We start from the raw sequence: 13,595 nt of genomic DNA, 5'->3' as shown, positions 1-13,595 counted from the left end.
GCATAATAGGTTGTGTTAGTTGCCTTAGCGCTCGAATGATGACAAACCTTAAGTTGAACATCACATAAGACTCTATTTCGTTGTGGAACTTTCAGTGTTAAAACTCAATGAATAATACTTATTTAATCATAGAAGGTTGCAAATTCACCATTCTCGAACTCCTTCCCATAGTCACTTCTGATTCTGATCACCTTACCAATCAACTAATTGTTCTTATTCATGAGTTTGATGCATTAACTTCTTTATGACTCCAATGATCTTTGACATTTCCTTAAAAAAGTCAACTCGTGTGAATTAAGAAAAGTCATTAAGATAGGCAAATACATAGGCTTTTTGTTTGAATAGGACCCATTAGATCCATATGAAATAACTATATTGATATGTTGCAGCATTATGTGTCACCTAATGTTGTTTTCCATTCATGCAATCTCTACAAGGATTTGTTACTACTCCATCAAGTTTAGGTAGCCGTCGCATTGCATCATATCTAACTATTCATTCAAGACTTTTATAATTCACATGGTCGAGTTGTTGATGCCACATTTCAAGGTCTTGTTTACACTTCATGGAATCGAATGTCCCAGCTTCTTCCATGATTTGCCTACTGGTTTGATCTGTTACCTCACATCCTTCCTTTGGGAACTTTACATGAAGCCATTGATCATACGAATGAATGATGCTAATCAGGGTTTTTTTTATTCCTTTGATAAAAACTCAATAATCAACAAATTCTAAAGAACTCAAAGAGAAATATCTGAAGGTATTATTCAGAAATTCTTAGATACCTCATCTAGTCCATAGACATGGTTTATATTCATGATAGAGATAGGCTTAATTGTTGTTAACAACTTTAACAAATAAAAACTTTATCAACTGCCTAACCACCTGATTATTTACTGGAACGTGTATTATTTACATACTGTAACATTCATCTAGCTTCCTCGAGGGGCACGACCTGAAGAATACGAAATCGAGTAAAAATAGAAACAGACAATGGTTTAGTGGGAATATCCGCCATCTGGTCACAAGCTGGCACTTTACCAACAACCAAGTCTCCGCTAGCCACCTTTTCAAGAACAAAAAAAACAAATCAAGCTCAACATGTTTGAACTTGGAATGCAGTACCAGATTAGCCGCAACAACTACAGCACTAGAATTATCACACCATATTGTAGGAGGATCAACAGAACATACTTTGAGTTCTGATAACAGAGAGACAAACCACGCAATCTCACTTGTGGCTGCGGCTAAACTTCGATATTCAACTTCAACTGTAGATCGAGAAACAACTTGTTGTTTCTTAAAACACCATGATATAGGTGTATGACCAAAATACACACAGTATCCCGTTGTACACCGGCGATCATCAAAATTAAGACCCTAGTTTGCATCAGCATAATCGACCAAAGACAATCGATCAAACCGTTAAAACATCAGTCCATGAGAAAGAGTGCCACGTAGATACCGCAAGATACATTTTAATACTACCATATGTATTGTAGTGGGAGCATGCATGAACTGACACACTCGATTAACAACATATACAATATCTGGTTGCGTTAAAACAGCATACTGAAGTGCTCCAGCAAGACTGTGAAATTCAGTTGGGTCATCAAGACGTTCACCCTCATTTTTAGACAACATGGCCGAACTCACCATTGGCGTATGAACATTTTTTTATTAGTCCTAGAACACCGATCAAGAATCTCTCCAATGTATTTGTGCTGACATAAATGAAGACTGTCATAGAGAGATCTATTGACTTCAATTCCCAAAAAATAATGAAGATTACCCATATCCTTTAAAGCAAAATTATTGTGTAACTCTGAACAAAACAATTTATCTCGTCAGTTGAACTGCCAGTAATAACAATGTCATCCACATAGACTAGAACATAGAGTGTAACTGCAGGAGAAACTCTGACAAATAATGAAGCATCAGATTTAGACAGAACAAAACCAGTGGACAGTAGAAACTGCTTTAGTTTGTCAAACCAGGCACGAGGAGCTTGTCGTAAGCCATATAATGCTTTCGTCAGACGACACACTAGCTTTTCACCATATGGATCATTTTGAACAAAGCTAGGAGGTTGCTGCATAAAAACTTCATCAGTCAAATCTCCATTTAAAAAGGCATTATTGACATCAACTTGCCGGAAAGGTATTATTGACATCAACTTGCCGGAGATGCCAACCACATGACACAACAATTAACAGAATGATTCGGACAATGGTAGGTTTGACCACTGGACTGAAGGTTTCTTTGAAATCACAACCGGGCACCTGTGAACAGCCCTTGGCTACCAACCGTGCCTTCCATCGATCAACTATCCCATCAGGATTCTTCTTTACCTTAAAAAGTCATTTGCAGCTAATCACATTTCGGCCAGGAGGAAGAGAACTAAGTTCTAACGTAGAGTTAGCAAGTAATGCATCGTATTCAGCTTGAACTGCAAGGCACCAGTCGGGATGAGCAAGAGCCTCCTCAACAGACGTCGGCTCAAAATCAACCTTATTCACAGACAAAACCTTGAGCTTAAAAACCCCAGCCTTAGAACGAGTGACCATAGCATGAGTATTAGTAGTAGAGACAGTAGGGATGGTAAAAACAATAGGAACTGTGGTAGAGGAAAGTGCCTCCTGTACACCAGTCCCCAAACCAGCCATTGAGTCAACTGACACATATTGTAGCGGACTACATGTAGCGGCGGAATCAAGATGAGTCAACTCACATTTATGACTGGGCAAAGATACCCCAGTTGTAGGGTCAAAAACTCGGCTAGAGTCTACAGTAAGAAAAGACCGAACAACAAGACCATACGAAGAAGTACACACCGACGACGGATCACTAGTAGCAGCAGATACAGAAAATAAAAACCAATACTCATAAAAAATAACATGCCGAGAGATAACTATCTTGCCACCTGGTGTTAAACAGTAATAACCCTTATGTTACGAGCTATATCCTAGAAATGTAGATGGTTGAGACCGAAACTCAAGCTTATGTTTACCAAAAGAACGTAAGTATGGAAAACAACAACACCGAAAAACCCTAAGGTGATCATATGTTGGTTTACAATCGAACAAACTTTTATACGGTGTCTTACCTTTCAACATCGGAGTGGGTAGGTGATTAATAAGATGTACCGCACTGCAAAATGCATAGACCCGGTAAGTCATAGGTAAATTTGCCTAAGCCAAAAGAGTGAGACTAGTTTCCACAATATGTCGATGTTTACGTTCAGCAACACCATTCTGTTCATAAGTGTGAGGGTAGAAACTATGATGAAGAATCCCCTAACTAGCTAGAACTGAGGCAAAGGCACGAACTCACCGCCCTAATTACTCTAGAATTTCTTAATACTCTTCCCAAATTATGTGTGAATCATCTTTTGAAACTGTAGAAAACATTCCACAGCTTGAGACTTGCGTTTGATCAGATAAACCCAGGTAAATCGACTATACATGTCAATGAATGAGACATAATGCAAATTCCCTTCACATGGAACAGAAGCTGGGCCCCACAAATCAGAAACAACTAATTCAAACAATTCAACATATTCAGTATTAGACTGTGAAAAAGGCAATTTATGTGATTTTCCTTTCTAACAAGCTACACAAAATTATCAAGAGATCGTTTATTGGTAACAATCTAACATTTGTCAAGAACAATTTTTACAATAGCAGGAGAAGGATGACCGAGTCTTTTATGCCACAAGGAAAAGATATCAACTCCCATAGACGAATCTTGAAGAGCAGTGGTGTGAGTAGAAAGATATGGAACTACCGAATCAGCTGAAAAATGATGGAGCTCATCACGAACTTGGCCCCCATTAAGATTTTCTGTGTCTGAATGTCCTTAATCACACAATAAGACAGGTGAAATTCAAAGAATACATTATTGTCAATAGCAAATTTAGACACAGATAGCAAATTTTTTCGGATGCTTGGTACACACAAGACATTTGATAAATGTAGTAATTTTTGCTTTGTAGGTAAAATAGTACTCATGGACGAAATCTTAGTGGAAACCTCATTACCCATTAAAAAAGAGGAATCACCTGTATATGGAGAGGATGTATGTAAATTAGAAGCATTCTGACACACATGATGAGTAACCCCTAAATCTGGGCACCAGAATGTGCTTCCTACCAATAACGGAACATAGGAATCAGTGCTATTAAAATTGGAATCATACTCCGTGGCATCAGAGAAATCAGAGGCATAAAACTCAGAGAGCCTGGGTATTCCAACAAATTGAGACGAGTCATATTGGGACGAGTCAACATCAAAAACACGAGCACGCGATTTTGTCTGCCATGAAACCTCAAGCGCAGCACTCGGCATAGACCGGGCAAGATTAACAAAATTGGCATTTGGCCCAGAAACACGTGGCCCATCATTGAGACGAGGCCGAATAGATCCACTAGGCCCAAAATTCTGATCGGCACCTATTGGCTCACCCGCCCGATTACCATACGAATAGCACAGGTCATCATCATTCGAGTGTTGACCCATAGAACGGCCAGAATAGCACCTAACAGTATTTCCAAACGCATGCCCAGATAGTCTATAAGTAAATTTAGCCCATGATTTGTTGACCGACTACCAGGTGACACAAAAGAATTTGGCCCAACTAGCATGGCTGCATGCGGCGCACGTGTAGGTATGGCCCCTACATTTGGTCTAATATACTGATTCATAGCACCTTCCTTAGGAGACACCAACCAATTTTAACCATTGAATAGCCAATTTTGACCACGCCCCCATACGTCTCTAGTCCATACCTCTACATTCGAACTAGAAGCAGGCCCTCCTTAATGCACCGTTAGAGCAACAATTGGTGGCTGCTCGTCACGGTGGTACCTATAGTAACAGAGCTGTGCAAGATGCCCATACCTAGCACAGATCTGGCATTGGATCCTAGTGCGAAAGTTCCATCCACAACCACGAACAGAGGGACGACCACCACGAGAAGACTTGTCCACCATATGCGACGGAGAACCTTCCACAAAATTCGTAGCAACCAGCACATCTTGAACAATTCGTATCTGATGGGCTTCGCACCCAAGGAGAGCATCAACAATACGTTGAAACGGTAATGGATCGGAGGAGAGAGAGAGAGGACACAACGGCATCAAATTCAGACGACAAGCCAGCAAGCAGAACCGCCGTCCTCTCAGCCTCTGAGATCTGAGCACCAGACGCTACAATAAGGGCATACAAGCCTTTGACTTTATCAACATAAGAACGGATGGAGAGACCACTTTTCTTGAGAGAATGGAGTTCATGGCGAAGTTGAGACTGTTTCGCGCAAGTGTGAGCCGCAAATAAGCTTTTCGCCATCATCCACACGTCACATGTTGTTCAGACGTCTGTGAATGAGGATAGAAATGACGAACTAATCGTAGACAGCAGCCACGAGGTAAGAAGGTTATCTTGTTGATTGAAGATTGAGGCAGACGGATTTGCAACAAGCGTGCCATCGGAGGCTTGAACAAACCTCGCCGGAGCAAATACTGTGCCATCAAGAAACCCGATCAAATCATAACCAATAAGAATAAATCGTACTTCTTGTTGCCATTGAATGAAAGTGCCCTCGTCCAGCTTTACAACGTCATGCCGAGGAAAAGAGGTGACAATCCGATCACTGGTGAACATAGAGCCATTTGGCTCAACAGAGTCGGAATCAGGAGAGTGCGTGGTAGCCATGCCCAAGGATTACATAGAAACTAAATAATCAACAAATTCTAAAGAACTCAAAGAGAAATATCTGAAGGTATTATTCAAAAATTCTTAGCTACCTCATCCAGTCCATAGACATTGTTTATATACATAATAGAGATAGGCTTAACTACTATTAACAACTTTAACAAAATAACAACTTTATCAACTACCTAACCACCTGACTATTTACTGAAACGTGTATCATTTACATACTGTAACATCCTTCAACTGGAAACATGTTCTTCAACTCAAGAAAATCCATCAACATTTAGAATTCCCTTACCAAGAATCCTTCCTTTCTTCTCATCATCAAATGTGGCTCTTTCGTAGTGATTGTTGTAATTCTTTTAGGACTTCTTTCCCTTTAATCATATGTCTCGAAAATTTGCTATCAAAAAAATATAAGCACCAATCAGACATTCTGTATTTTTTCTATCTTTAATCTTATTTCTACTGATATCCCCTCGTTGTTCTTGGTTTTTTGTAACATAGTTGCAACATCTTAGAACATTAAGTAGTTTGTAGCAATTTGGTTTAACGTGACCAATTATACTAGAATAATGGCATATTGGTTCTCTTTTATACTTGATCTCTTTGGTCTGAGATATTTCTTTCTAAAGAGAAGTTTTAGCAACTTCTTTGTCTCTATCCTACTGGAAGCAAGAGTTGCTAAAACAGATTTTACATAACTTATCATAAAAATTTGATGTCTAAAATTTTCGAACCTACTTGTGAGCATACGAAGTTTAGAATCCTCCAAGCCTCTCTTGTAAAAACAGATTTTGAAATGTGCATGAATTCTTGAAGATCTACTCAATTGAATATTGCTTCAAGGCGTTTTGAGTGAACTACGTCCCAGAAAAGCTGACATTCTTGTAGATCTACCGATTCAGGAATTGTTCCAACCTTAATCTAATACACTTTTAAGTGAAACTACATCACAAAATCAGTTCTTCCTACACAGAACAAATTAATCTCTCTAATAAACAACTCAAAATGCTTCTGATTTTGCACTCAAACAAAGGTTCCTCTAAGAACATATTTGTGCTCATTTAATACACGCCCAACAATGAGAGAAAAACATTCTTTTTATAAGCACTTAATCCAGTTATTGTGATTGTGTCATCCTTCTTGATTGTAGGGATGAAGTAAGCTTATAAGAATTTCCAAAATACACAATATTAATTCCTTTACCATCTCGGTCAATCTCCACAATTTACAAAAGAATACCACTCCCATTTTATCAGATTCCTATATCTAGTTTCCATTTTTACAAACAAATCACCTATCTTTGCTGCCGCTAAAAAGATAAAACTCAAAAGCTCACAATTCAAAATTGGAAAAAATTAGAAAACTCGAAATACCCAAAATATTACATTGCAATGATGCAACATACAGTGTCAATTTTTTATTTTCAACAAACTGCACAAACATAAATTAATTAAAATAACAATTTCAGCTGCTAATGAGTTCTGAGATATGGTCCATTTCTCTACATGCTTAAGCAACACGGTGTTTATTGTTTTATATACCAAGGGAAATCAGTGGTAAAAGGTCATTTCATTTCATCATTAAGAAACTATGATAACTACTAAATAGTTCCAATGTCCAATTACCTTCCTACGGTTCCTGGTGGTTCCCAGCCTACACTGCTCAGTTCTTATGTAGTAGATCATAGAAAACCTTCAGCTTTCTACAGTCCAAGATGCATAAGGCCTGCATAGCATATATTTATTTTTACCCAAACAATTCAGTTCTTATGAAGTAGATATAGAAAACCTTCGACTTTCTATAGTCCGAGATTCACAAGGCCCGCATTGCATATACATATATATATATTTACCCGAACAATTTTTCAGTAAAACAAATACAAACAATTTTTTTTTTAATTTGTTCTGATCACAAAAAGTTGTCATACTTGATTCACTTGAAATGTTCCATATTTGAAAGATCCAAATTCAAAAAAAAAAAAACACACACACACACAAAAACCCAACTTTTATCCACACCGAAAATGAAACAAAAAGTTTAAGACTGAAGACCAACTCTATCCGCACAATTAACCAATTGACTTCATCTTTCTCTGTGACTATAAGAACAAAAAATTGTATCAAATATCTGCAGTTCTGCACCTTTAAAAGGATCTTCACACCTATCTCATTCATTCTTATGAGAATTTACTTCAGTATATTTATAAGTGTGTTCAGCAGAGATGTCAGAAAAATAACACAAAACGGTGTAAGAATAGGATAATGTAATTTTAAACCCTTTTATATATTTACTTGGAGAGGATAGGGTTAGAAATTAGATTAGTTATCCTCCAAGTATATATAGGATGATCATATCCTGTTGAAAAACGTTTTATTTATTATTTATTTATTATGTTTGGCATAAGAAAAGGCCTCAGACTGATAAAGGGAAGGGATGCAGATACTGGAACTCAAACTCCAAACCTGCTAAATACCACATCTTAGGAACCAATTGAATTAAGCAACAGTTTAAACATGTTTTATTTCAATCCTATGGAATAGTAACATGTACAACCATATTGAAGTTCCCGATATTTTGGAAGCTGCTTACACATTTAAGTTTATAACTAATCAAGCACATGCATGTTATCAATATGAAGCATAAATATGCATAAGTTTCTTTCTTCAGCTATACTGGGTAATATCGATATTCAAAAAGTTTGTGGAGCTCACCTTGCTCGAACAAGTTCAAGTGGGAGAGTTTCCATTGCCATCTGAAATTTGAAAAGACAGATTTAAATGCAGCAAAAAGATTCACTTTGGAAAGAAACCTGGAATAATGCTTACCCATAATCTTGGAGTTAGTGGATCAGATTTTGGATGTAATCTGGATAATTCAGACTGAAAGATGATGACTATTGCAACTTTGAATTCGATAGAGAATGGACTGCACAGAAAATTTCAGAACATATACATAAATTACATAGAAAATAGTTATAAGAATGATATCAATTGTGAAAACTATTATCATGAAGAAATGTGAACACATAATTCTTGTTTCCTGCTTAAAATTATTGATAAATTAACTAATATTGCTGTAACGACTTTATTGAAATGTCTACTTTCACATTCATTTTTAATTGCAAAACTGTATTTCTATGCAAACACGTCAGGATCTGCTAATCTACTGTAAATTTTAACAAGCATGATTGAATTTATCAAGGTAAGATAATCTTTAAGCAGTCTCTATCAGATTGACAATGACTATAGTGAGAATATGTAAAGGTTTAAAATGACTTAATAAATATTAATATTACTAGGGCCTTGGCAGCAAAAAGAAAAAGTTATCCTAGAAAGGAACTTGGATGATGAATTCCCAAGAAAGATTAATAGATGTATTGCAATCAGAATAATCTCTAAGAGATTATTAGAAATTAGATTAGTTTGTTCCCAATATTTTATAAACGAAGTTCCTCTTCGTTGAAAGATTTCTATGCTCACAGCCAGATATGACCTCGGCATACACTCCTAAGCAACCTCCAAATAGAAGGAAGCTTAATTCTAGGGTGAGGACCTGGTTTATCAGTTAATAAGTTCACAAAAATTTGTAAACTATCTTTAACGAAACATCTGAAAGCTGAAAAAGCCCTGCTCCCCAGAAAATTAGGTCGTCTACAACTGGTTGATGTTCACTCATCAAATTATATTCCACACAATGCGGAACAGGTCTGCATCAAGATATTAAAGATAGACCACACCAATGCAAAAGGCCTTATATCCTAATAAGGGGGGAAAATAGCCAAGAAGATGCTTTTTATTTTTTTCATCTAAATTTGTTAGTTTTGCATCATTTTTCAGTGAAAGATATTGCAGAAGTTATCAATATCTGCCACATTCCAACCTCTTAGTTTTCAGCCCCTTTACCTTGATATGCAGTATATCCATTATTTGTAAACAAGCAGAAAATATCCTATTAACATAGAAAGCATACTCTAAAATATGGTAATTTATCAAGTTAGCATGCCAAGAAGTTCCCTATAATTTACTTAACATTTTCATTTAGAAGTCATAGATAATGATACTCATTTGATCACTGGTTAGTTACAAAGTTTACCAGGATAAAACACAGTCACTTTGCATGCATTTGAAACTTACCCAGCTAAGACAGTTGGACAAGTCAAAAGACGGGGTAATACAACATATATTGGCAGAGTCATATTGCGACAGACATCTCCATCTGCTATCTAGAAGAGAATAAGTGAAAGATGTTACATGATACATCAACTGATTTTTTTCTTTTCATCCGAGATATATCACATGAATAAATAGTTACAGTGAGTGAGAAGAATTGCACCTGTGTAGTCTGTATCAAAGAAGTTTCAGTGATGATTTTTTCCCCAAGAAGAACTGACTCTACACGAAGTAAGTGAATGTCAATAGAACAAATGGGAAGCACAGATGCTTCCACTGTTAGTTCTCCACTGAGAGGTTCAAGCATCGAACATTGCGTGGATATTCTTCCTGTGATACGAAAGCCACCTATTGAGCCAAACATCTAGTCAGCATGGGTCAATGAAATCACCAAGTAAGAATTCAAATGCAATGATGTTGAAGTTCTACATCATCTGATCTCTTATAAATGTAACTATGAAAAATATACCAAACATTCCCTGCTTTAAATTTTGAATGATTCTAGAGCAAGAACATGGGAAATAGCAAAAACCTGATTTCAGTTCTGGAAGTATAGGATGTCTTTGAGTGTCCTGAGTAATGTAAAAGATAACCATCTCAGGAGAAATTGGTGGATTAAGAAGATCAGCTGCAAAGATGTCACAAAAGACAAAGCCCATTTAATTTATTTCATGTTGATATAATTGAGAAGAAGACTTTAAACTGAGCCATGCCTTTATCACTTTCTACTATGAATTCCACTGTAGCAGATAATGATTTGTGCAGATATCCTCTCATGACATCTACAGTTGCCAAATACTGTAACATGATTGATTAAAATAAATAAAGAGTCCAATAGTGACTGAACAACAAGATTAAACAGAGAGATTTCTAGGATAAGAAAATAGTCACCTGGATGCTAATATTGGTTCCATGGAAGGTCTCATAAAACCTTTCTGAATTATCTTCTTTAGGATTCCGCAGAGTTATAGAGAACGGTATCTGTCACAACAAACAAGCATGACTTCTAATGGACATATGTGGTACTTGCAGTTGATAAATGTTATGAGAATCAACCATCAAGGGCAGAAAACTAATTAAAAGATAGTTGCATCAACCGTGTTTTGTTAAACTCTTTTCGCCAGCACAAAAACCAGAATGCAGCCCTTTAGTTTTTAGTAGAAATGTGGTGTTTAGGTCTCTCAGCTCTCTCAAAGGTTAGAATTTATGGTAGGGGCTGTGATTCATGCTCAAGTACCATTATTACAAAGTTGTATTTTGCCATTGGACTTGTTAAACTCTCACATAAGCATACAGTAGTTGGCGCGAGTTGTCTTTCTCTTAGTTCAAAAACTAAAAATGAATAAACATATGTAAATCCTGTATACTGCAATAATATACATTGCAAAGGAAAAAAAAGAGTAAGAAATAAAAGGGAAAATTTACTTACAATTTGCACAAGTACACAAACATAAGGGAACTATAAATTTTATGTTGATGTACTACCTCTGTTGTACCTGAAACAATTTTCCCAGATGGTCTAATCTCAAGGGTCCTACTCCTGTAAAGATACGAAGAAGAATAAGTTCTAAATATATTTGCATAGGTTCAACATAAGAAGTGCTTGAGAAAATTAATATAATTCATACACACATGATGAATTTGGGATAACCCTTGGGTTATTTTGAGAAATACCACAAGTAATAGTCTAAGTAAAAGGATTTCCATAATGCATGTAGCGAGTACACCTCCAAGCTTCGGTAAGAAAATAATGCAGAAAGAAAGTGAAAATGCTACCGTTACTATCAAAGAAGTGCTTCTAATAAAGACTTCAAGCACCCTATGTTGAAGCCTAACACCTATGCAGGACAAGGTTTCCTAGGCACAGTTGGTCTAGAACCAAAAATATGGGATTAGGAATGAGAGCTTCAAATAACATGACTAGCTCCTAAGCCATTTCAGCTGTTAAAGAGAAGTACAACCCATTATTTTCCAAAGCTAACCACAAAAATTGTTAAAGCATCGAGAACAATACCAACTCTCTTAAGAACACCTGAAGCCTTATACAAAGACATTAGACCAAGGATCATGTATACACTGTAACTATCGAAGGTGTGAGGCCTTGAGATCGAAATCCCAAACTTTCTAAATCATAAGAACCATCCCCTATTAATTGTTTCATTTACCAATGTTCCCAACACCAAACTAGCTACCATTTAACTGTACGTTACTTAGAAGTTGATTCCTCTCTCTTGACTATATAGACTTGATATTAAATTTCAACATCATCTGCTCAATTATTTGAAATACAAAATAAGACACTGCTATACATAATTCATCTTTCTTCCCATCCATCCTAAACAAATCAAACGCCAATTTTTACAACTTAAGAAAATGTCTGGGTCAGTTAGCAATTATAGTTAAGTAGGAATGATGATAGATGATCTAAAAAATAAATCTACTTAAAATACAAGCGAACGTAGACAAACTGAGATTAGCTAAACGCTTAAAGGGATTCAGGCACAATTCGAAATCAGATTTTAGTAAAGAAGGCTGCATATTGTTGAGGTAAACTTTCATGTTTGATTTCAATTAGCCCACCTGTGTTAGAAATGGTGATTTAATATCATAATCATAAGTAAGCAAAATGAAAATAAACGTACAGGATGGTAATTGGTTTGACAACACCATAAAAGGACTCGATGACTCCTGCCGATCCTCCGCGAACCTTCAAACAGGAAAGATGAGGAAAAGAAAGAAAGAATAGTCCCATAAAACTCTGGTAGCGTGATATCTGGCAACAAATAAAGTGGTTACAGAAATTGTAAAACCTGGAGGTTGACTGAGCCGTTGAGGGCCATGCGAATTCCATAGTGGGAAATGGAAGATGCAGACTTCACCACGATTTTGCCTTCAAGAGGCTCCTATAAGGCAACATAAAATCCATCGTTAATCACTCTAGCTTTAATCCATTGCGGAAAATAGGGAGAGAAAGAGAGACACGCACGGAGGGGCGATAGATGCGGTTGGGTCGGGAGAGTGAGAGGTCTATTTTTGTTGACATCGCATCTATGGAAGCTTTAACAAGTCCTGTAGAATAGATGAAGGATACCCAAAAACAAAAAAAAGAGAAACGGTATAACAAAAAGATTGGAAAGGAGAAGCCATAGAATTGGTAACTTCTAAGCTTTTTCAACGTGGGTAAATTCCCACATACTTCCCTAAACTTTGTTTAAAATTACTATTCAATCACCCAATTCTTTTAAGTTATTAACTATCAATAACATTATCGGATTGTTATAAAATGAGACTCAAATTAACCATTAAAGTTACAATTGTCAAGCATCTCCGGACGATATGCATGCATTGTTGGAACGGTTGTGAGCAATAACATAACTAGCATACTGTCTTATAGGTCGTGAATATCTACCATGAAAGAGTGATGAGTACAATGTTTTGAGTAAGGTTCACTAACATTCATCATTGATTCAACCTTCGACATTATTGACGCCTAATTATAGAAACCAAGATAAGTGCCAATAATATTCAGTACTTTCAAATTCCCTAGCATTATGGAGGTCTAGGTATAATATTCGTGGAAAGGACTCGAACTACCCGATAGTGATTAAATATTTGATCCATATGCATGCTTCGGAATAGCCAATGTTCTTGCAAATTGGATACCTATACACAATATTATAGGCATACCTTCCACCTCCACCAACAACTC

The 13,595-nt window shown here is 36.6% G+C and overlaps 1 protein-coding gene across 4 annotated transcripts; it reads right to left on the bottom strand.

Moving 5' to 3' along the window:
- Positions 1 to 3,572: 3,572 nt before the first annotated feature.
- LOC107926723 (vacuolar protein sorting-associated protein 26C) lies at positions 3,573 to 13,063 on the bottom strand. Of its 4 annotated transcripts, none has more exons than XR_005930289.1 (13): positions 12,873 to 13,063; positions 12,697 to 12,789; positions 12,529 to 12,593; positions 11,372 to 11,426; positions 10,778 to 10,867; positions 10,600 to 10,684; positions 10,419 to 10,514; positions 10,050 to 10,234; positions 9,851 to 9,939; positions 8,543 to 8,642; positions 8,429 to 8,469; positions 7,343 to 7,442; positions 3,573 to 3,857 (listed from the first exon to the last, which is right to left on the bottom strand). XR_005930289.1 is itself a non-coding variant. In XM_041117467.1 (12 exons), exons 1-12 carry the CDS (start codon positions 12,927 to 12,929, stop codon positions 7,412 to 7,414), a joined length of 987 nt encoding a protein of 328 aa, XP_040973401.1. In that variant the 5' UTR covers positions 12,930 to 13,063; the 3' UTR covers positions 7,110 to 7,411. The 4 variants fall into 4 exon arrangements, 2 of the variants coding, with proteins under 2 accessions (XP_040973401.1, XP_040973402.1); XR_005930288.1 differs by lacking the exon at positions 3,573 to 3,857 and adding an exon at positions 5,755 to 6,114; XM_041117467.1 differs by lacking the exon at positions 3,573 to 3,857 and having other exon boundaries at positions 7,110 to 7,442.
- Between the last annotated feature and the right edge of the window lie 532 nt (positions 13,064 to 13,595).

This window comes from Gossypium hirsutum, chromosome A07 (genome assembly GCF_007990345.1).
Source record: "Gossypium hirsutum isolate 1008001.06 chromosome A07, Gossypium_hirsutum_v2.1, whole genome shotgun sequence".
NCBI classification, from domain to species: domain Eukaryota; kingdom Viridiplantae; phylum Streptophyta; class Magnoliopsida; order Malvales; family Malvaceae; genus Gossypium; species Gossypium hirsutum.
Note: the sequence above shows the minus strand (reverse complement) of the source record. Positions and strands in the feature narration are given on the sequence as shown.